The sequence below is a fragment of the Acomys russatus genome, chromosome 14 (assembly GCF_903995435.1).
Source record: "Acomys russatus chromosome 14, mAcoRus1.1, whole genome shotgun sequence".
In the NCBI taxonomy this organism is placed as follows: Eukaryota; Metazoa; Chordata; class Mammalia; order Rodentia; family Muridae; genus Acomys; species Acomys russatus.
The window spans coordinates 15,977,740-16,001,271 of record NC_067150.1 but is presented as its reverse complement, the minus strand read 5'-3'; the positions used below and the strand labels follow the sequence as shown (position 1 = coordinate 16,001,271).

The 23,532-nt window shown below is 48.6% G+C and overlaps 1 protein-coding gene and 1 pseudogene across 5 annotated transcripts in view; one reads left to right on the top strand and one right to left on the bottom strand.

The window, feature by feature from the left end:
- The window catches only part of Smarca4 (SWI/SNF related, matrix associated, actin dependent regulator of chromatin, subfamily a, member 4), a 97,780-nt gene that overhangs the window by 67,045 nt on the left and 7,203 nt on the right, over positions 1 to 23,532 (bottom strand). For 4 of the 5 annotated variants that reach the window (XM_051156037.1, XM_051156035.1, XM_051156039.1 and 1 more), the window contains exons 2-9: positions 9,280 to 9,528; positions 7,661 to 7,793; positions 6,632 to 7,036; positions 6,294 to 6,392; positions 4,722 to 4,980; positions 2,945 to 3,071; positions 2,285 to 2,458; positions 506 to 679 (exon numbers count right to left, since the gene is read on the bottom strand). In XM_051156037.1, the coding sequence (XP_051011994.1) occupies positions 506 to 679; positions 2,285 to 2,458; positions 2,945 to 3,071; positions 4,722 to 4,980; positions 6,294 to 6,392; positions 6,632 to 7,036; positions 7,661 to 7,793; positions 9,280 to 9,501 (1,593 nt within the window). In that variant the 5' untranslated portion in view covers positions 9,502 to 9,528. The remainder of the gene's footprint in view (positions 1 to 505; positions 680 to 2,284; positions 2,459 to 2,944; positions 3,072 to 4,721; positions 4,981 to 6,293; positions 6,393 to 6,631; positions 7,037 to 7,660; positions 7,794 to 9,279; positions 9,529 to 23,532) is intronic. The other variant, XM_051156036.1, reaches the window with a different exon arrangement.
- LOC127198754 (poly(rC)-binding protein 2-like) lies at positions 15,873 to 21,036 on the top strand (annotated as a pseudogene).

The following is a 23,532-nucleotide window of genomic DNA, read 5'->3' as shown; positions in this document are numbered from 1 at the left end:
TCCCCACAGTGTGCTGTGCTGTGCACTGGACACACCTCTCAGCTTCTATCCCAAGTCCATCTCACAGCTGCCCAGCCCTAGCCCTGCCTATAACAATACTCTGTTGGTTTTGTTCCTTCAAGGGCAAACATGAGCCCATGAACACAGAGATTACACCCATATGCTGGGGCAAACCTAGAGCAGTCAACAGTATCTGTCCAGGTAGCACTCCACCATGACAGAATGTCCGCTGGACTCATCTGGGTAGTCTTCAGTGTGCCTTCTGTGGCTCTCATGAGGCCCAGAGCAGGAGGCAGTCAGAAAACTCAGAGCCAACCTGCACTAACAGCCAGAAGGAATGAAGGTGAAGGCTCAGAAATCTGCCTCCCAAAATCCACGTGGCTCTTCCTTCAGCTCCACTTCTAAGCCAAGCCACAGAACATCTAGGTAATCCTGCAGCGAGTAACCTGGCATTTGCCATACCCAGGGCACACTAGGGACCAAGAACAAGAAAAGTGGTGTGTACCATAAGCCTCCGCATTCGCTCCTTCTCAATGCGCTCGTTTTCTTTCTTCTGTTCCCGCTCGGTGTTGGCATGGTAGGTGGCCACGGCCTTGGTAAGTTTCTGGAGTTTGCCTGTGACTGATCTGTGATACTCCCTGAAGTCCTTGGCATGCTGCAGGATGCTGTTGAGGTACTCCTGCAGAAAGACATGGCAGATGGCTATGAAGCTTGAAGTATAAGGACAAATAGCATCTAGAATGGGCTCAGCGGCAGAGCACTTCCCGAGCAGACATGGAACTCTGGTTCCTTCGCTAGCACTTCAAGGAAAAAGAAATATTGATCACATAAGGGTCACTGTGTTAGCTCACTATGTAGCCCTAGCTATCCTGGAATTCACTATGTGGACCAGAATAGCTTTAGACTCAAGAGATCCATCTGCCTCTGCCTCCTGGGTGCTGGGATTAAAGGTGTGTGCCACTATACCTGGCTCAAATCAATCTCTGGCCAGAGGCAAACTGACCCCTTGCCCATATGCTTCCATGCTCCATCTGGAAATGAGGATGGGGTAGTTGGCAAAGTGAGCCACAGGGCACATGGTGGCTCTTGCAGAGAACCTGGGTTCAATCCCCAGCATCCACATGGTGGCTAACCACCATTTGTATCACCAATTTCAGGGAATATAATGTTCTCCTCTTCTGACCTCCTTGGGTACCAAGCATGCAAGCAATGCACATATATACAAGTAAAGTAAATATGCATGAATCTAATCAAATGCATCTTTTAAATTTTTATTTATTTTTATTTTATGCACATTAGTGTTTTGACTGCATGTTTGTCTGTGTGAGGCTATCAGATCCCTTAGAACAAGAGTTACAGACAGTTGTAGCTGCCATGTGGCTGCTGGGAACTGAACCTGGGTCCTTTGGAAGAGCAGCCAGGGCTCTTAATCACTGAGCTATCTATTCAGCAGCCAAACAAATAAATCTTAAAAAAAAAAAAAAAAAAAAAAAGAAAAGAAAGAAAAGAAAAGAAAAAAGAAAAATACACAACAGGCCAGGCATGGTGACGCATGCCTTTAATCCCAGCACTCAGGAGGCAGAGGCAGGTGGATCGATGTGAGTTTGAGGCCAGCCTGGTCTACAAAGCGAGTCCAGGACAGCCAAGGATACACAGAGAAACCCTGTCTCGAAACCTCCCCCCACTCCCCAAAAGCAAGCAAACAAACAAACAAATAAACAAAAAACCCAAAAAAACAAACAAACAAAAAAACCCACAGCAAAACAAATGAGCAGATGGATTCATTTACAAGCCCACTTGACTATAGACTTTCATTTCCTTGATGAACTTTGTAAAAACCGAAATCATTCAGTCTCTCGTGGCTCCCCCTGCTCAAAGCAAAAGCCCAAACACTCCACACACCAGGGTCCTCAGTCATCCTCTCTAGTGTGGCCTTGCCTCACTTTGCCAACCACCCCATCCTCACTTCCAGATGAAACATGGGAGCCATGTTCCAGCCCCAGCGCCACTGCCCCTCAGCAGCATGGTGCCCTCACTCAAGTCTCTCTGCTCTGCCTCCCCTCATGGAAATCTCATTTAAGCCCCGTCAGCCTGAGGTGGCTCCTTCTTGAAGGGTCACTACTCCTTTTTCCCCAGCTCTTGCTTCTTGGCTGCCCGATGTGATCACTGCTCATCTTCTCTTAGTATCTGGCCTAAGTCCCGGCACTCTGCTGTGCCCAGGGCACTGTCTGGCTGAGCCCCAGGGAGACTGAGCAGCAGAGTACACCCTGCAAGGCAAACGTACCTGGTGCTTCTGGCGGCGCTTGCGCTCCTGTTCAATCTTCTGCTGCTTCTCCAGCTTCTCAGTGATGCGAGCCTCCCGCAGTGACTGCCGCTTGCTGCGCTTGTAGGCCTTGGCGTTGAGGGCCGTCTCGAGGGCTGTGTCTCTGCGCATGCACACCACCACCTCCTGGCGCAGCTTTAGGGTGAAAAGTGAGACACCAGCATTAGACATGATGGGCTCCTGATGTCTGTGGTGATACTCATAAGGGATGACCACATGCAGGGCAGACCATTACTGCAACAAACCACCTGGAACGTGCAGGATGTTAGGAGACGCTACAGGTGGGGCAAGCAAAGAGCAGAACATGAAAGATCGACTTTTCTACAGCCACTCACACAGTTCCTGAAGGGATGTGTAAAAGCACAGTACCCTCAGGAAGAGGCTCACCAGGCCTCCTGCCTTTCAGCTGACAACTGTAACCTCAGGAGCCCATACCTGTATATGCACAGCCAGGTCTTGCCACGGTGTGGGCCATGACAGTGAACTTAACTCTCCTGGGGTCCTGATTACCCCAACCATGCAGGGATCCCAGATGGCATCCCTCAAAGCACTCTCAGAACCCAGCATCCAGCATCCCCACTGGCAGAAAGGGTGAGCCCACAGGGAGGCAGTGAGACCCACCTGCCTCTGGAAGTTCAGCAACCTAAGGGCCTTGAGTTCAATGGTTGCTTTGGTTCGCAGGTCCCCAGCTAGGGACCCAGGGAGGTTTTCAAGTTCCTGAATTCGGTGTGCAATGCGAGCCTGCAGCCTGGGCAAAGACAGGAAAACACAGATGGTGAGGACTGTTTGTCTGCAAAAAGTTACCTGGTCCCTGTTGTTAAAGCTAGCGCTATAAAGAATCAGCCCCTCAAAGGAGGCAGACCCAGCACAGCTGCAAGAGAGGGAACCCCTTCAGAAAGACTCCAGTTACAACACAGAACAAAGACCAGCAGCCTCAGAGTGCTCTTGAGAACAGGCCTACACAGACTACAGCAAGCCCACGATTTGATAGTAACTGTCATCCTAAGTTTTTATTGTCTTTGCCACAGCTTGACTTACCTGGAAGAGGAAACCAAAACTGCAAAATTGCCTTGACCAGATAGCCTACCCAAAGTGGCAACATGATCCCCTACCAGCACCCCACCCCTGGCAAACAGGGTTTCTCTGGGTAGCCCTGGCTATCCTTGAACTCACAGAGATCCACCCACCTCTGCCTCCTGAGAGCTGGGATCAAAGGCATGCCCCACCGTGCCCTGCCCTAGCAGCATGATTCTTAGAAAGGTGGGTCTGAACTATGTAAGAAAGCTATCTGCGCATGAGCTGGAGGACAGGACAGTAAGCAGTGCTCCTCCACAGTCTCTGCTTCAGGTCCTGCTTGAGTTCCTGCCCTGACTTCCTGCAGTAATGGACTGTTAGCTGGAAACCTATGGTGAAATAAACCCTTTCCTCTCTAAGTCGCTCTGTTCAGTCTTTTATCACAGCAATAGAAAAGCAAACTAGGGGCTGGAGAGATGGCTCAGAGGTTAAGAGCACTGACTGTTCTTCCAAAGGGCCTGAGTTCAATTCCCAGCAACCACATAGTGGCTAATAGCCATCTATAAAGTGATCTGCTGCCCTCTTCTGGCCTGCAGGTGTGCATGCAGATAGAGCACTGTATATGTAATAATAAGTAAATCTTAGAAAGAGAGAGCGAGCGAGCAAACTGGAACAGTGACTTGGCTAGGTGCTCACCCCATGTGGGCAATGAGAGTTGGGCTGTGGCATCATACAGTAGCACTGCCGCAGCATGAGACATGGGCTGTACAAATCTACACAGCCCATGGGTATCAATGTTCTGTCTACAAGTTAAGAAGATATCACTCAGCTGGGCGTGGGGGCGCACGCCTGTAATCCCAGCACTCGGGAGGCAGAGGCAGGCTGATCGCTGTGAGTTCGAGGCCAGCCTGGTCTACAAAGCGAGTCCAGGATGGCCAAGGCTACACAGAGAAACCCTGTCTCGAAAAACCAAAAAAAATAAAAAGAAGATATCACTGTTCCCGGAAACCCTACGTGGTTAAGTTCTCTACTGTACCTTTCTACGCTTACTTATGGAGCACCTACTCTGTGCCAGGGCAGTTTCCCATATGGAGTCTTAGCAGTGAGTAGGGTCCACAGTAGTTGTCTGCTCTCCTGGGGCTCCCAGCCCCATTAGAAGACTGACTATAAAGGGATAAAGCAGTGAGCACTGGCAGCAATGCCAGAGCACCAAGTGCAAGGCAGAAAGGGAGCTGGTCCAGCACTTCAGCAGTGAGGCCTGGTGGCCAGAAGATGTGCCACAGCCTATGCAAAGGCTCTGGTCAGGAACAAGCCTAAGGAAGGTGGGAGAGCATTCCCTTGTACCTGGCCATCAACACTGGCAGCGCAGCACTCGGGTGCTCACCTGTACTCCCGCTCCTGTAGGATCTCCACAGGGTCCAGGCCCCGGGGCTTCTGGATGGGGGTGATGCGGCTCTGCTTCTGGTGCAACGGCACCAATGGAGCAGGCTGGGCTGGCTGCCCTGGGGACTGTGTTTGTGGTGGCATTACAGGTGAGGCAGCAGGTGGGACAGCAGGAGGCGCAGGTGAAGGACGGCCTGTTGGTTGTGGGGGAATCAGCTTCTGTGGGGTGCTTGTGGGGGCAGCAGCATTGGCCATGGGTCCTGGAGAGGCAAGAGGAATATGCTGCTTGACCTCTGGGCCCACAGAACTGCCGTTCCAGCCCTCCACGTCTCACCCTCCAGCTCAGTTCTCCCACAGCTTAGCCCTGTAACCATCCAGGGTTTGGTCCTTCTGTGCCTGGCTTCACAGCAACAGTATCTTTCCTTTACAGCAGTACACCCGTCCCCTTCAGCACATTCATCTCTGCCATTTCAATTACCCTTGGTCAGTGGCAGTCTAAAAACATTAAGTGGAATATTCTAGGAACCATCGACTACTAAGTTTCAACTATGTGCTATTCTGAAGAGCTACACTCTAATCTACTTCTGCGTTGTTAACCGCTTCCTATAGCAACACCACAAGGGCAAGCTCGGTGCACATTGTCCTGGACGCGTTCCTGCTGCTTACTCTATCTTGACTGACTTGTTTTATCATCAGCTTTTTGTTTGTTTGGTTGGTTGGTTGGTGTTCTTGAGACAGGGCTTCTCCCTGTTAGCCTCGGCTGTCCTGGCCTCACTTTGTAGACCAGGCTGGCCTCAAACTCGGAGTGATCCACCTGCCTCTGCCTCCTGAGTGCTGGGATTAAAGGCGTGTGCCACCACACCTGGCTCTTATCATCAGCTCTTGTTAGTCTGTTTGATGAGTGAATATTCATCACAGGCAGAGTGTGAAGAAAGCACACAGTATACATGGGGTTTGCTGTTATCTGCATGTAGTTATCCACTGGGGGTCTTGAAGAAATTCTCTCTCAGATGAAGGGAATGACTCTATTCCATGTCCAAAGAAAGCAGATTTCAATATGCAATAATCCACCTCAGATCCCAAGAGGACAGGCAGGATTCACCATCCCAACCCAATGTAGACCTTGAAATATCCAGTCACCTCTGAGAAGACAGGGCCATGGCCACATAGAGTGAGCAGAGTTGACAGGATACTGCACTGTTTTGCCCCTTCTTTCCCTCCACTAGAGAGGAAAATCATGCTGGACATGCCCCTCCCCCAAGCTCAGAAGCACCTTATGCTGAGCGAGCTTGACTGTGGTCACAGCTATAGGCAGCCATCTCCACGAGTGCCACAGTAGACACCAGCCCCTACCTTCCTCCATTGCTGACCAGAGTAAGGAGACTGCAGGACAATCCCACCCGCAGGACAAGGAGGATGGGAGTACTCTGCAGACTCCAGCTAAACCCCAGAGAAGTCCACAGAAAAGCCCAAGGGTTCTGGGGTGGAAAACTGTAGCTCATTATTTGGGGTCCAGCATAGCTCAGGCTCGCAACAGGAGCTAGGGCATGCCACTAATAGAAGAGACACTTACCTTCAGGCCATGGTTTCGGAGGCCCTCCTGGGGGTTGACCAGGCATCCCAGGGGGCACACCTGAGGGTCCTGGGGGAGGCATGTTGGGCCCACCCATACCTACATTCAAGAAAACAAAGTACCATAAATGCCACTATGTTCAAATCTAATGGTCTACACTAATGTCAGCACAGGGAGCACACCCACCCTCCACAGTAAGGCCAGAGAGATGGAAAACTGTCATTAATCTAAACATAACCCTACCCGTGTAGGTACCACTAGCTGGGAGCCAGGGATGCCTACCACTATCACCCACACTGAGCATCTTCCCACTCCAGGGACAGAGACGTGGGCCTTACCATGGGGCCTACTGTAATTTGGAGGGGCTGGTCCTGGACCTGGGCCAGGGCCGGGGCCGGGGCCAGGGCCAGGTCCTGTGGCAGACACTGAGGGTGGAGGTAGTGTTGGCATCTGCTGCTGCATTCCAGGCATCGGACGCTTGCCTTGCACGGCCATCTGCAGGTGGTCGGGCAATGGTTGACCCCTGGCCAACATCTTGTAAGCCATTATCTGAGCTCTGAGTTGATGCAGCTGATTCTGGTTAAATGGGGTTGGGCCTCGGTTTTGCTGACCCAAGGCCTGAGGGTCAGAACCATCTAGTGGGGCCCCTCCTGGCCCAGAGGACATCTGGGGGCCCGAAGATGGGCCGCTGGCTGGGACAGGACTGGAGGCATGTTCAGAGCCGCCCAGGGGTGAGGGGTAACCTGCAGAGAAAGACTAGTTCAGTGGTCACTCAGTGGTATGCTTCTATGACGGCCAAAACACATCCACACCACCTAGCATCCCCAGACAGGTAACTAGGCAACATCTTCTGAGTCAAACAAGTCAAGCACCCAGAGGGAAGTAGCCTCAGCCCACACGTGGCTGTGAGCTTGGGTACATTTTTGAGTACATGATACAGATAATTAATGCAAAAGGTGAGACCTGCAAACCAGGCTCCATCAGGCTACTTCCCCACTGTCATTGCTGTAGGACCCTAGGACCTTGCTTACTGGCCCTGGTAACAAGGAAGACTCCACAGGTCATCTACTATATCAATCATCCCCATGTAGAAAAGCCCACTTGCCTAAAGCAAGGTCCTAAGGCACCACTGGAGTTGCTAGCCTTCAGGCCCCACCAGGCTAAGCCCTGACCTCAAACAGCATCCTCATCAACCATCTATCTTTGTTCACTCTTGGAGGACTGCTCCAAGATAAGAAGGCCGTGCAGATCACTAGCCTCCCCACAGCTCAGCTGTCCTAGCTGTCCTTGAAATCCCTACTAAGGAAAGCAGATTCTGGGATCCAGCCACATGAACAACATGAGACAGAAAGTGACCCTGACTGTACCTTGGGAATGCTGGTCCATGGGACTAGGCGGAGGTCCCATGCCTGTGTGGGCCCCTGACCGCATGCCCATCCCTTTCATCTGGTTGTATCGTGGGTCATCAGGCATGCCCTTCTCGTGCATAGACTCCATCGGCTGTGAGGTGTACAAGGGTACAGGTCAGGCAAGGACAAGAGGCGGCTAAGCAAAGAACCATGAGGAAGACCACACAGAGATCCACCCAAAGCCAGTTCTGAGGCACAGTCACCACAGCTTCTGGATGTCAAGACAGAGACACAAAATCGAGCTCCTGGAGAAGGTGACTACTTAGGCAGTGGAGACATGGAACTGTCTTGTGAGCCAGTGAGAACCCACAAGGAAAGGACTTGTGCCAGAGATCTCAGCAGGAACGCCCTCGCCCCTTGCACCCTGTGCCAAAAGGACTGGATGCATACCTTATCCTTGAAGACTATAAATCAAACGAACATGCAAAAAGGTCTGCACATAAGAGACTGAGTAACAGTGAGATGCGCCCTACTGTCCTCAATGCTTCAGCAGCTGCCAGCCTAGAACAAGCTATGGCAGCACTGCCCCACCACTGAGGCAGAGCAGTGTTAGGAGGCTGCTGGTGTGTGTAGAGCAGGCTGACACATGGAGCCCTTGGGAGGAGGTATGCCTACCAGGGCAATAGCAAGAGTGGCTGTTGAGAGACACCACCTGGTTATCAGCATCCTACTCTAAGGCCAAAATGTGATGAAGCCGAGTGACCAAAACCACTGCGCAGTACAGCTGCAACACAAGAAGCTGAGACAGGGACATAGGGGCAGATTCCTATGGAGCTACAGGTGTGTGCAGGCTCCCCGGGACTGTTCATGCCGAGCAACAGCTCGTCTCCAGCAGAGAAGGAGCTCTGTGTAGTTGAGGTGCTGCCAGCCAGGACTCCAGTAGCCAACAGGTTTCTAGACACATGCAAAGTGTCCAACAGGCACTTGTCCGCGGTGGTAGAATGTGTGAGCCATGCTAGGAGAAGGAAAACAGGTAGAGGGGCTGCAGCTGGCCCACTAGAGGAGTCTGTAAACCAGAAGGTAGGCTCACTATGTAACCCACAGCTTCCTGCATAGAAGGAAAATGGTAAGACAAATGCTATACTAAGATGGCACAACAGTAAAGAACCAGGGAGCCAGAAAAGGGGATGTCTTGGAAGCAGAGCACAGCTGGTGTACAAGGACTACCCAGACAGGGATGAGACAGACATGTGAGGGCCTTCCTCATTTGTGGGTGGGGAACACAACCCAAACCCGGAAGCCTGCAGGGCAAGTTCAGGAGCAGACTGAATACTCCCCACTACTTCAAGGAGGCAGGCCACCAGCACAGCCAGAGAAGGATTTGGAGGGATTTGGGAATTCCTTTATTAACAAAAGAAAGCTTTGGCACACCATTCCCAAAGAAGGAGTGTGGGAAACATAGAGTGGGAAGGCTGCTCAGCCTCCTGGCTCAGGCCAACAGCCTTTGTTCAAAGTAGTACATCTTAGGGTGGGAATCTGAACCAAGCCAAGTCACCTCCACAAAGACCTCTCCCCTCTAGTGTAGGTAGGCAAAGCCTCAGGAGCGGAACAGAGGAGTGAGGGCACAGGATACCTACCTTGTGCATCTGGTGCATGTTGTCCTGGGGGTATCCTCCAGGCCCCTGGGTGGGCATGGGGTGTCCTGCTGAAGGAGGTCCTGGGCTGGGCCCCATCATGCTGTGGGCAGAACCTGGTGAGGGCCCAGGGCTAGGGCCCAGCATTGCACCAGGTGAAGGACCAGGGCCAGGGGAAGGGCCAGGCCGAGGGGTCCCACCCAAGGGTGGGTCTGGAGTGGACATCTTCACAGCTCAGGCAATGGTCTCCTGCTGGAAAAGAAATCCTGGTCATCCTGAGATCTGAGACATGGGTTCAATTAGGTCAACAACAGCAAAGAAGGGCCCAAAGGCCAGTGAGATTCACCCAGGCCACAACACCCCACTCCCTGTAGGGCCTACCCCAAACCTCTGCTCCAAATCCTTCTTCTATTATTTTTGGAGAAAACAATATTATCTCAGGAAGAGAAAGCAGATAGAAAGCAGGGCATGATGGTGCAGGTCCATCACCCCAGCAAGAGGGAGACAGAGACTCTCTTAACTTGAATTCAGCCTGGTCTATACAATAAGTTCCAGGCCAGCCAGGGCTGCAAAGTGAGACCTTGTTGGAAAACGAAAAAAAGTTTTGGGCTCGGCGTGGAAGCACACACCTGTAAACCCTGCACTTGGGAGGCAGATCTTTGTGAGTTTGATCTTTGTGAGTTTAGGGCCAACCTGGTCTATGGAGTGAGTCCAGGATAGCCATCTACACAGAGAAACCCTGTCACGAAAAAACAAAAACAAACCAAGAAAAAAATGTTTTGGGTATTGCCCTAGCTTTGTCTAATATCACATGGCAGCTAAAGTAATAGACTGCTGAAACTGGCCTTCTGAGTGAGGTGGATAACCTCATCAGGAGGCTACACTGATGTGGTCAGAGAGAGAATACCTCCCCTAACTTCAGCATCAGCTAGGCCCCAGGGGACTGTGGGACACCTCTCAAAGTGTCCTTTAACTGTGAGGACTCATCTGTTCTCTTGTTCATGAAGGTAACAGAAACAGACAGACAGACAGGATCCAGACCACAAAGAAGGTCAACACGGAGGGAAAATTCCCTCCATACTTCCGAGCACAGGAACAGTCAGGGCCTGACTTGTCCTCACAGAGATAACAATTGGTAAAAGGAAGGCTGGAGGAGCCAGAAGTTCTTCTCAGGGTCCATGACCCTTGAGAAGCAGGCCTTTAACTGGCTTTTTCAGTACAAAAAGAAAATGAGTTCAGGCATGATGGCACACATTTTTAATCCCAGCAGTGGGAAGCAGAGGCAGGTGGATCTCTGTGAGCTTGAGGTCAGCCTGATCTACACAGAGTTCCAAACCAGCTAGGGTGCCACAGTGATCCTGTATCAAAAAACAAACAAACAGAAGATCAAGAACAAAAAGAAGAAACAAAGAGAGGAAAGAACAAGAGAAAAATGCTGCCCAGATATAAGACTTCAGACTCTGGCTCACTGAAGAACCTGCCTACAGCACCAAGAGAGATGGGTTGGCTAGTCTTTTAACCTAAAAGTTAGATGATGGAAGTCATCTGGGAGGAACATCACACAGTTCTAGATCCTCCACAGCAACCAAAATACCTGAAAGCCTATCTTGAGTTCATCACTCTAGTGACCACCTTAGGGAGCACAGAAAAACCAGGAGCCAGTGCATGGTGAGGCTACTGTGGGTCCATCAAGAGATTCTAATGGGGAGCAGGAGAGATGGCTCAGAGGTTTAGAACACTAGTTTCTCCTGCAGAAGACTGGAGTTTGATTCCCAACATCAGAATGGTACCTCTTAACCATCCCTAGGCAAGTTCCGGGCGATCTGACACCCTCTTCTGACTTCCTTGTGCACCAGGCATGCTTGGGATACACACACATAAATGCAGGCAGGCAGAACACTCATTTACATAAGTCTCTGTCTGGCTCCTCCTAGTTCCTGTCTGGCATAATAACACTATCACTCTTGCCTTGATCCTTTTGTTCTTCTCCAGGCACCAGTCAAGAACTTCTTTCCTCCCTACACCTGGCTGTTCTTACAGAACTGCACTACCAATGCCCCTCTGAGGTCTTGGAAGCAGGCCCACTGCCGAGGCACCCTGACAGCCACTGTTGAGGTTTAAATTGGAAGTTGTGAGGATCTAATGAGCCTCCTTCAACATCTAGAAACTAGTTAGGGTAAATGATGCTCTCATACCTAAGATGCTTTTCTGAAGACAAACAGCACCTTGAACTTGCTGCTCTGTGAAGCAGGCTTCTTGCTGAACTGTAAGCTCTGTAACTCTGTATCAGAAGAACAGTAGTAATAAATCTGAGCTTTGCCCTACAAACTGTAGGTAAGGGCGCAGTTGCCTTTGAGTCCCCCAGTTTTCTGCTTCAGTTCTTCTGGCTTTAATCAGCATTTGGCCAACCTCTCTCATCCATTCCCAACAACCTTATTCACCTGGAAGGCGTCAGATGGATTATCACCCAATTTCATAACAGCAGTTAGGGTTACTTCTTCAAAAGGAGATTATCATGAAAACGAGATAAAAATTGGCCAGGCAATTTAGCATAAAAAGGCCACAAATAAAGTAACTAATTTTGCCCGACATGGTGGCATACACCTTTAATCCCAGCAGAGGCAGAGGCAGGCGGATCGCTGTGAGTTCAAGGTCAGCCTGGTCTACAAAGCAAGTCCAGGACAGCCAAGGCTACACAGAGAAACCTTGTCTTAAAAAACAAAAAAATAAAATAAAGTAACGAATTTCTCTCTTTGCTAATAGCCATAAAATGTGTTTGAGCCCCTAAAGCCTCTTCTTTGCCAGACCAGAAATGCCACAAGTATTTTAGGTGCCCTGATCTCTGACTTTGTTCCTAAATAATTCTAGGGACACCTCCTGGAGTAGAGGGATGCTAGAATAACAGTAGAGGCCTGTTAAGAGAAACTCCTTCAAGAAACGGATTAAAGACCTGGAGAGACTCTGAGCCCTTACTAGCACTGGCTGTTCTTCCAAAGGACTTGGGCTCAGTTCCCAGCACCCACATGGTGGCTCACAAGCATCTGTAACTCTAGTTGCAGGGATCTGACACCCTCTTCCATCTTCCGCGGGCACCACATACATGGTGCATGAAGGACCAACCGTCATACACACAAAATAATAATTTAAAATTCCTGGTCAAGGGACTACCCTTAGGAAGACTTCAGAAAGTCATACCCCACTAAGTGTAGGAAAAGAATCCATAATGAAATAGGTGATGTTCTGAGAGACTGTCTTTTCCTACAGATTTAATGACTATGTGCCTGCTTTTCTTCGCGCCCTGTCTCCCCAGTCCCTGTGCACTAAACCAAGTAGACTGAGAGGATAAACTCTGCCACTGAGGAACAGCCAAACCCCTCTTGTGCTAGGAAATAAATGACAAGAGGCCATCTTGGCCATATGTGTTTGCCAGCCCAGGTGGAAGCCTGGCACATCCTTTTCATAAAGAAGAAACTGCCTGCTTGAGTTATTTCACTTTGTGTGAGACAGAGATTATCCTTTTTTTTTTTCCCTAAGATTTATTTTTTATTAATATGCATATAGTTCTCTACCTGCAGGCCAGAAGCCGGCATCAGATCACTTTATAGATGGTTGTGACCCACCATGTGGTTGCTGGGAATTGAACTCAGGACCTCTGGAAGAACAGTCAGTGCTCTTAACCTCTGAGCCATCTCTCTAGCCCCCAAGATTATTCTTTTACAAGGTGGAAGCAGGGGATCTGAGATTCAAGGTCAGCCAGGCGTGGTGGCGCAGAGGCAGATCGCTGAGTTCGAGGCAAGCCTGGTCTACAAAGCAAGTCCAGGACAGCCAGGGCTGTTACCCAGAGAAACCCTGTCTCCAGGGTGAAGGAGGGAGAGGAAGGAAATTCATCCTTGGCTATACAGTCAACTCCAGGTTCATCCTGGGCTACAGTGTCTCAAAAACAAAAACAAGCCTCTTGTGGTGGCTCCTACCTTTAATCCTAGCACTGAGAAGGCAAATAAGCAGATGTGAATTCAAAGCCAGCCTGGTCTACAGGGAGAGTTTTAGAACAGCCGGGGCTATAAAGAGACCCTGTCTCAACGAAGGAAGGAGAGAAAGAGAAAAGGAGAAAAAGCTCAATCAATCAACTGGATCACAGTGTACTCTGAGAGGATGGGACACGGATGAGGCCTATACTTTTCCACGCCATCTTTCTGATCACAATACAAGGGCTAAGGGGTAGAGAGTGTTATTCTGCCCTTCAAACCTCTTAAGGCTTGGTGACCTTACTTAACAGAGAAGAGGAAGACTAAGACTCAAACATGAAACTCTGCTCCGTAAGTTCAACAGGAGTAAACTGTTAGCAATGATACACATAGCCTTTCCAGATAAGGCCATGTATGAAGATGCTGTTAAAATGAATTTAGAGGGGCTGGAGAGATGGCTCAGAGGTTAAGAGCACTGACTGCTCTTCTAAAGGTCCTAAGTTCAACTCCCAGGAACCACATGGTGGCTCACAACCATCTATAATGAGATCTGATGCCCTCGTCTGTCATGCAAGTGTACATGCATGCAGAACACTGTATTCATAATAAATAAATAAATCTTTTTTAAAAAATGAATTTAGGGCTGGGAGCAGCTCAATGGGTAAAGCGCCTGTCATATGAACATCAGAACCCAAGTTTCAATCCTTAGCACTCATGTCAAGCTGTGCACAACAGTGCCTACCTGTAAGCCTGGAATGAGAGCAGGGTCCGAGGGACTTTGCTGGCTGGTCAGTCTAGCTGGATCACAGAGTCTGAACTCTGTGAGAGGCCCAGTCTCAAAGAATAAGGTGAAGGAAAACACTATCCTCAGCCTCTACATGCATACACAAATGTATACACTAAGAGTATATACATGTACTAAAAGAAGAAATAAATGTATTAACGTTTTAAAGATAAAATCCAGAGCTAGACATGGTATTGCACACCCGATATTCCACTACTCAAGATAGATGGGACATAAAGCTAAAGCAAGCTAAAGCTTATCTCAAAAGTGGGAGTTAGGGTGAGGGGGGCAGGTGGTAGTGGTGCATGCCTTTAATCCTAGCACTCAGGAGGCAGAGGCAGGTGGATGTGAATTTGAGTCCAGCCTGGTCTACAGAGTGAGTTCCAGGACAGCCAAAGCTACAAACAGAGAAACTCTGTCTTAAGAAAACAAAAAGAAAAATTTAAAAGACCTTTAATCTAGCAGGGCGTGGTGGCGCACACTTTTAATCTCAGCACTCAGGAGGCAGAGGCAGACAGATCACTGTGAGTTGGAGGCCAGCCTGGTCTACAAAGTGTGTCCAGGACAGCCAGGGCTACACAGAGAAACACTGTCTCGAAAAACAAAAAAAAAAAAAAAAAAAAAAGACTTTTAATCTGAAAGGAGGAGATAGTTCTCTAGATAGATTAAAAGTCTACATTGCTTCTGGGGCTGGAGAGATGGCTCAGTGTTTAAGGCACTGTCTGCACTTTTAAAGAAACAAGGTTCAATTCCCAGCACCCACATGGCAGCTCACACCTGTCTGCAACTCCAGTTCCAGGGGATACAATAAATATCTTCTGGCCTCCACAAGCATCAGTCAGGAAAGTGGTAAGAAGATACACTATGCAGACAAAACACTTATAAACATTTTCTCTTTTAAAGTCTAAACTGCTTCAATCCAGTTTTAAAGCTAATCAGAAGAAAAAGCAGAGCAGGCAAGGCAGTGGTGGCACAGGCCTTTAATCCCAACACTGAGGAAGCAGGCAGAACTCTCTGAATTCAAGGCCAGCCTGGTCTACATAGTAAGTTCCAGGACAGCCAGGGCTACACAGAGAAACCCTGTCTCAAAAAAACAAAACCAAGGGCTGGAGATGGCTCGGAGGTTAAGGGCACTGGCTGCTCTTCCAGAGGTCCTGAGTTCAATTCCCAGCAACCACATGGTGGCTCACAACCATCTATAATGTGGTCCTGATGCCCTCTTCTGGCCTGCAGGTGTACATGCAGGCAGGACACTGTATAAATAATAATAAATAAATCTTAAAACAAAAACAAAAAAGTAAGGTATCCTCTAGATGGCTGCGGACAGAGCAGACGTTGACAGCCCTCATCCACTGCCCTAGCTACTAAGAAGGCGAAAGCTGGAGGATAGACAGTTTAAAGGCAGCCTGTGAAAAACAAAAGACCAGCAGAGGCGGCCACTCCCTCTCCTGCTCACCAACCCCCTCCACCTGCCAGCTCCCTTTCCCCCTCAGTCAACTTGTGCTTCTAATGACCAAAGACTTGACCACAGAAAGTCCAGCTCTCTGAAGTGCTACAACACCGTGATTGAAGGTGGATTAAATGTCACTCTCACTGACAGGCTACCTATGATAGAAAAGTGGTTGGCTGTATCATCAGAAAGAAAGGAGAATCTGAGCCGGGCGTGGTGGCGCACACCTTTAATTCCAGCACTTGGGAGGCAGAGGCAGGCGGATTGCTGTGAGTTCGAAGCCAGCCTGGTCTACAAAGTGAGTCCAGGATAGCCATGGCTACACAGAGAGACCCTGTCTCAAAAAACAAAAACAAATAAATAAATAAATTAAAAAAAAAAAAAAAAAAAAAAAGGTGGTTGCAAAATAAAGGAAATAAGACAGAGTTCAAGGGCTGAGGTCCAGGCGGCAGGGGATATGCTCCCCAAGTCAACTACGGGGGCAATCACCATTGCCGGCACTCCAAAATCCATCAAGTGTGACAAACGCCCAGTGCCCTCAATCCCCCAACAAGGGATGTACCATCCCAAGCCCTTGAGTTCGCTTGACATTTTTGCAGGCCTCTACCATCCAAAGACAGTATGCCATTCCACAGCCATATCTGACCAAGCCATACCAGTTGGCAATGCAACAGTCTCATTTTTTCATGACCTCATGGCAATACAGAATTTACTGCAGGTTTGGGTGTACCAGCTCAAACTCCTTCTCATGAACTTACCATTCCAAAAGATTTGATTGGCTACATAATTGGGTATCAAGGCACCAAAATCCATGAGACCCAAAAGATCTGGGGTGCAGATCAAAAATTTGAACTTAGGGGCTGGAGAGATGGCTCAAAGGTTAAGAGTGCTGCCTGTTCTTCCAAAGGTCCTGAGTTGAACTCCAAACAACCACACAGCGGCTGGGGAATGCATCTATAATGAGATCTGGTGCCCTCTTCTGGCACATATGTAGGCAGAATACTGTATAAGTGATAAATAAATCTTTAAAAAAAGATTTGAACTTGGTGGAAAGATCTGCTGACAGGATGTTACCATCACTGGATCTGGGGCCAGTATTAGCCCAGCCCAGCATCTAATCAATGACAAGTTTTCCTGGGGGACAGGTGGCACGGGGAGCAGCAGATACAACAGCGCAGACTCATCCTTGATCCCATTCTGCTATTCCCCACCAACCCATGATCCATCTGTGTAGTTTCTAATCAGTCAGGGGTTGCAGAGTTTAAGCCATCTGTCAATTCTTAATCTCTACACACCTTACCATCCACTCATGATTTTGGCTTGTTTGTATCAGGGTCTCTCTATGTAGTCCTGGAACTATGTAAACCAGGCTAGCCTTGAACTCAGTGAGATCCGCCTTCCTTGACTCCCAAGTACTGGGATTAAAGGCATGTGCCACAGCCCGCCACTCATCCTTTAATTAAAGCATTTTAACTCCTTTCCCTGTTCAGCTGTTACACTGATATCCATATTTAGTTTATAAACTTCTCCCCCTTTTTCCTTTTTTTTGGGGGGGCTCATAAAATTTTTATTTGTCAAGAAAATGTAAAACTGGAAGATTTCAGTTTACTTCTGAAATATTCCAGTTCATAAACTGAAATAAGTGTCAGTTTATGTAACGTAAGGAATTTTTCAAAAAATAAAAAAAATAGATTGAAGCTTTAAAAACAAAACAAAGGCCGGGCGTGGTGGCGCATGCCTGTAATCCCAGCACTCGGGAGGCAGAGGCAGGCGGATCGCTGGGAGTTCGAGGCCAGCCTGGTCTACAAAGTGAGTCCAGGACAGCCAAGGCTACACAGAGAGACCTTGTCTCGAAAAACCAAAAAAAAAACCAAAACAAAGTGGTAGTGGTGCGTGCCTTTAAGCCCAGCACTTGAGAGAGGCAGGTGGATCTCTGTGAGTTCAAGGACAGCCTGGTATACAGAGGTTGTTCTAGGACAGCCAAGGCCACACAAAGAATCCATGTCTCAAAAACAAAACAAAACATTCTGAAAACTAGAAACCTAGGACCAACAAACAAAGCTATAGGTGCTACCTGATGAGCATTCCTCCTGGGGGCTCCCCCATACCCTAGGCAGCCAGAGGAGCAAGGCAGAGCTGAGGCAAACCTGCAAGCAGCACCAGGAAACTCTAGCTCACCATCTCCTTACAAGCCCAAGCCTAGTACAAGCCTATCGGGGGACACTGTGTGAAGGTGTGCTCTGAAAATTCAATTGTTGAGTGGACAGTAGAACTAGAGAGAGAGACAGAGACAGACAGACGGACAGACAGAGACAGAGATTGAGACTCTGGGAGAAGAAAGGAAAAGTGGAGATTCACTAACGACACAGGTGAATGGACGAATGAACAGACATGAATGGAGCCAAGAGGTACAGCTAGCCACGTGTCAGGACATAGTGCCAGGATTATTCGGGTTCTGCTCTGCTAAAAGGCCTAAGCTTTAAAACATTAAAAAGCCTCCGTGTCATTATTTATATCACTGGCTAGTCTGAAAGTCCAGCCATCCAAGCCAACTTCCCCTTTGTCAATGAGCTGAGAGCAAGGCCATTTGACTGCTATGGCCTCTGCTCCACGGTACCCTGAACTGACTTCATTTTGGTTTGGGTTTGGTGGTGGTAGTGGTTGGCTGGCTGGCTGGGTTTGTTGGTTGGTAACCCTGTCAGTGTGAATTAAGGGCAGCAGAATCTAGAGATCTAGCCTGGGATCTTAGTGAGTTCGAAGCCAGCCTGGTCTACAAAGAGAGTTGTAGAACAGCCAGGGCTGTTACACAGAGAAACCCTATCTTGGGGCGGGGGGAGTAAACAAGCAAGCAAACAAAAAAACCCATCAGGAGCCGGGAGTGGTGGCGCCCGCCTTTAATCCCAGCACTCGGGAGGCAGAGGCAGGCGGATCGCTGTGAGTTCGAGGCCAGCCTGGTCTACAAAGTGAGTCCAGGACGGCCAAGGCTACACAGAGTAACCCTGTCTCGAAAAACCAAAAAAAAACAAAAAACAAAAAAAACCATCAGGCATTTAAGAAAGAGAGACTCGGGCTGGAGAGAGGGCTCAGAGGTTAAGAGCACTGGCTGCTCTTCCTAAGGTCCTGAGTTCAGTTCCCAGCAACCACATGGTGGCTCACAACCACCTGTAATGAGATCTGGTGCCCTCTTCTGGTGTTCAGGTGTACATGGCAGACAGAACACCGTATACATAATAAACAAATAAATCTTAAAAAGAAAAAGAAAAACAAAAAACAAAAACAAAAACAAAAACAAAAAAAAAGAGAGACTCTATTTTGGCTTATGGTTCTAAAGGACTAGGAGTCCACCATGTCCAGGTGGACAAGTGGGAGGCATGGCAGCAGGAACAGAGAGCTGTGTGAGATCATGTCTTCAAGGCAAGCACAAAGCAGAGAAAGGATGGCAAGGCTCTCCACTCCTGAGTCCCTACGAACCGATCTACCTCCTCTAGCAAGACCCATCTAACCTTCCCAGACAGCCCTGGGGCCCAGGTGCTCACACGCTTGAGATTATGGGGAACCATGATCATTTTAACCCCCACGGGAAGTACAAGAGGCTCTTGAAAAAGTGTCACTTGGGGACTAGAGAGATGGTTCCGTGGTGAAGAACACTTGCTCTTCAAGGAAGCTAGAGTTCAGTTCCCAACACACACACACACACACACACACACACACACACACACACACACACAGTGTCCTACAACTCCTGTTCTAGGGGATCTGACACCCTCCTGGCCTCCTAGGGTACATCCACACATCCACACACATACAAGTAAAAATCAATTTAAGAGGAGAAACACGCTTGCTCCCCTAGCTGCTACCTCTGAAACATCAAGCTGCAGGAAAGCCAGAAAGTGTGCAGGGCCACCATCAGCCAAGCAACCTACAAACACTGAGAAGGAACAAGGGAGCTCCGCAGACAACAGAAAATAAAATATTGCAGTAAGGCAGCCTGCTTGAGTAAGGAAACAATACAGGGCTGGGAAGGTGGCTCAGGGAGCAAAGCGCTTCCTCTGAAAGCATGCTGGCTGAGTTCCAGCACCCGTGTAACTACTAAGTGGTTGTGCCCGCCACAGCAAAGGGGCTAGCCCAACCAGTGCATTCTGGTTTCAAAGGCTCAAAATACAAGATAGACAGAAATTAAGGAAGCTGTCCATTGTCAACCCCAGGTCACCACACCTGCCCTTGCACAAACATACCCAAGAATATACACACACACACATGTAAACAATAAATAAGAGCCGGGTGTGGTGACACACGCCTTTAATCCCAGTACTCAGGAGGCAGAGGCAGGTGGATCTCTGTGATTTCAGAGGCCAGCCTGGTCTACAAAGAGAGTTAGATCCAGGACAGCCAAGACAATACACAGAGAAACCCTGTCTCGAAAACAAAAACAAAAACAAAACAAACAAACAAAAAAGTTAGGGGCTAGAGAGGATAGCTGAATGATTATAAATACTTGTTTTTGGTTTGTTTTTCGAGACGGTTTCTTTGTGTGATCGCCTTGGCTGGCCTCAAACTCACAGTGATTCTCCTGCCTCTGCCTCCTGAGGCTGGGATTAAGAAATTGTGTATAGTATCTGGGATCTTGCTTCCTTTCTATTTTCATTCATGTGAAAGCCACTTAAGATCTCAGCATCATGGGCCCTAAGAGAGTCAGTTTGGTCTCGTCCTCAGGGGGCTCCCTGAACACAACAGTGATTGAAGGGCTACAAGGACAGAGCACAGACTGTTAGCACTCTGCTTCAGTCTGTCTACCTGTGATGTCGCTGCTTACCTGGCATGGGGGTATGGCCCTGCCCAGGGCCATATAGAAGTCAGAGTGTGTCTGTCTCTCTGTCTCTGTCTCTCTCTTCCTCTCTCCCCTCCTTCTCCCCCTCCCTTCTTACTCTCCCTGTCTCTGTCTCTCTCTGGGGTGCCCCTTACCCTTTTCCTTCTCCCCTCATGCTCATTTAATAAACTCCTCTACAACATAATACCCGCTGCTGCCTGGTACCTTATTATACCTTATTACCTCAGATCTTACTACCTTAATTATTAATCATAAGACAGACACTTAGCACCTTTGCCCCCAGGACGGGCTTTCCACCACAGGCTAGCCTGTGCCCATGCCCCACATCTGCAGGGACCCCAGCAGGTTGCACAAACCAGTCCATCCATATACTTTCTCTTGTTGAAGGTTGGGTGGTTCCACCCACTAGGCCTTTCCCAAGCTCCCGCTAGCCTGCTGTATACAGGAGTGATGCGGGTGGGAGAGAAGTCCCTATCAGGGACGCAGAAGACTGTCAATGACAGAGCAGCAGGGAGCACCAGGACAATACCTACTGAGGTGACTGACGGGGACATAAACAGCAGTGGCTACCATCAGCATCGCGCATGCCCACCTGGATCCAGATTCAAACCCAAGGGCACAGTGCAATTCTGACAGTTTTAGGACACGTAAGAGGCACATCAGATGTCCCTGATCCACACCTGCCACTGTCACAGGTGATGCAGCAACTGTCAAGCGGCCACCTGTTTCCTGAACCAGTGAGGCATTACTCAGCTGGCAAAACAACGTAAAACTGACAAAGAGCACTACTGTTAAAAATGGGCACGTGCTACTTGTTTTTCTGTTGTTGGATCTGAGGATTTTGTTGGTTTGTGTTTTTGAGGTACAGTCTCACTATGTAGCCCTAACTAGCTGGAACTATATAGATCAGACTGGCCTCAAGGTCATCTACCTCTGCCTATCTTTGGCTCTGAGTGCTGGGATTGAAGGCATGCACCACCACACCCAGTGAAACCCTGCACTTTTGATCCTCCTCCACCCCCAAGTGCTGGGGTCACAGACACACACCACCATGCTGGTTTATGCAGCGCTTGGGATGGAACTCGGGATTTCAAATATGCCAGGCAAGCACTTTACAAACCAAGCTACACTCCCAGCAATTTTACTGCATTGACTAAAGACATGCAACAAAATAGTGGCACACAACTATAACCCCAGCACGTGAGAGGGTGAGGCAGAAGGACCCAAACATCAAGGCTAACATGAGCTTCATTTGAGTACCAGGCCAGCTAGACTACATAATAAGACCTAAACAGTCCCCACCACATCCCCAAAAGAGTCAAGCATAGTATCCCACAGCTGTCATCCCAGCACTTGGGAGGTGGAGGCTGGTGTTCAGGGTCATTCTCAGGCACAGAATGAGTCTGAGGCCAGCCTGTGTTGTATGAGTCCATCTCACAAACTCTAGAAACCAGCTTGGGGTGCACAGGACAGGAAGGGGTCAGGGCTGAACTGTGTCTGCTAATATCTACTTGTTTATTTCTGAATACAGCACCTTCCTGATGGGAAACAAAGGGAAGCCCATAAGGGCCCTCCTTTCATGCAGCTGTGGGAAAGTCAATCCCAGACTAAGCCAAATCCTTGGCCTTCCCTAATTCACATGCCTCCCAACTCCACATACAGAGACTCCACAGCAGCAGCTGCAGCTACACATGTAACGCCAAAATCACTAGTTGCCTTAAGCAGCTTAATACTTGCGCTGAGAGATGGCATCAGTACGTTCTCTTGGCCTTGACTGGCAGGTCCTTGACATATCTTAGATAATTCTGCCACTTTCATGCATAGCGTTTACACATTCCCTCTGGTTTAAGTGTATTGTACAACTTACTGAACCCAGAATCAAATATGCTAAGCAAATGCTCCACCACTGAGCCACATTATCAGTCCATTTATTTATTTATTTATTTATTTATTTATTTATTTATTTATTTATTTATTGTCTCAAGAGATGGCTCAGCACTTATTGCTCTCACAGAGGACAACAGTTCAACCCCCAGCATCCATGCAGGACAGTTCACAGCACCTGTAACTGCAGACCCAGCCAGAGGACCCAACTCATGTCCTCTTCTGGCCTCTACAGGCACCTGCACTCACATGCATACACACACATAGAGAAACGTAATTTGTAAAATATTATTATTTTTAACCGTGGATTTCTGTGTGTCTGTGTAATAGGTATGTGCACATGGCAAGTTTCCAAGAAAGGCAAATATATAAGACCTTCCTGGAGCTGGAGTTACAGGTGGTTCCGGACACCCAACATGGGTGCTGAGAACCAGCCTTTGCTCCTATGAAAGAACAGTACACACTCTCCAGCAGAGGCATCTCTCTAGCCCATTTATGCTTGTGTTTATGAGATGAATGACTGAACTCTAGGATGTTCTGATAAGTAACAATATAAATCAAAGAACAGTTTCATACCAAGCAGTGGTGATGCACACCTTTATTCTCAGTGCTGGGGAGGAAGAGACAGGCATGGCTCTGTGAGTTCAAAGTCAGCCGGGTCTACAGAGTAAGTTCCAGGACAGCCAGAAATACATAGAGATTTGTATTTTTGTTTTTGAAAAACAAACAAGCATTGCAGGGCATTCCAGAACTTGGGAGGCAGAAGCAGGCAGATTACTGTGAGTTTGAGGCCAGCCAGGTCAATAAAGTTAGTCCAGGACAGCCAAGATAACACAGAGAACCCCTGTCTTGAAAAACAAAACAAAAAACAAAAATTAGGACAAAGCAAGATGGCTCAGGAGGTTAAGGGCTAGTCTTACGTCAACTTGACACAAAAACTAGTTATCTGAAAGGAGAGAACCTCAGTTAAGAAAATGCCTCCATAAGATCTGGCTGAAAGGCCATTTTCTTAATTACTAATGACGGAAAGGGTCCAGCCCACTGTGGATGAGGCCTCCATGGACAAGTGGTCCTGGGTTCTAGAAGAAAGCAGGTTGAGCTGGGATGTGGTGGCCCCTTTAATCCCAGCAGTTGGGAGGCGGAGGCAGGCAGATCACTGTGAGTTTGAGGTCAAGCCTGGTCTACAAAGAGAGTGCAGGACAGCCAAGGCTACACAGAGAAACCCTGTTTAAAACAACAACAACAAAGCCAACATGCCAGCCATGTTTGCCTATTGTCTTTGCTGACATCCCTTTCTGCAGAAACAGTGTATTACAAGTAAGTGTTTTACTTTGACAGAGTGAGG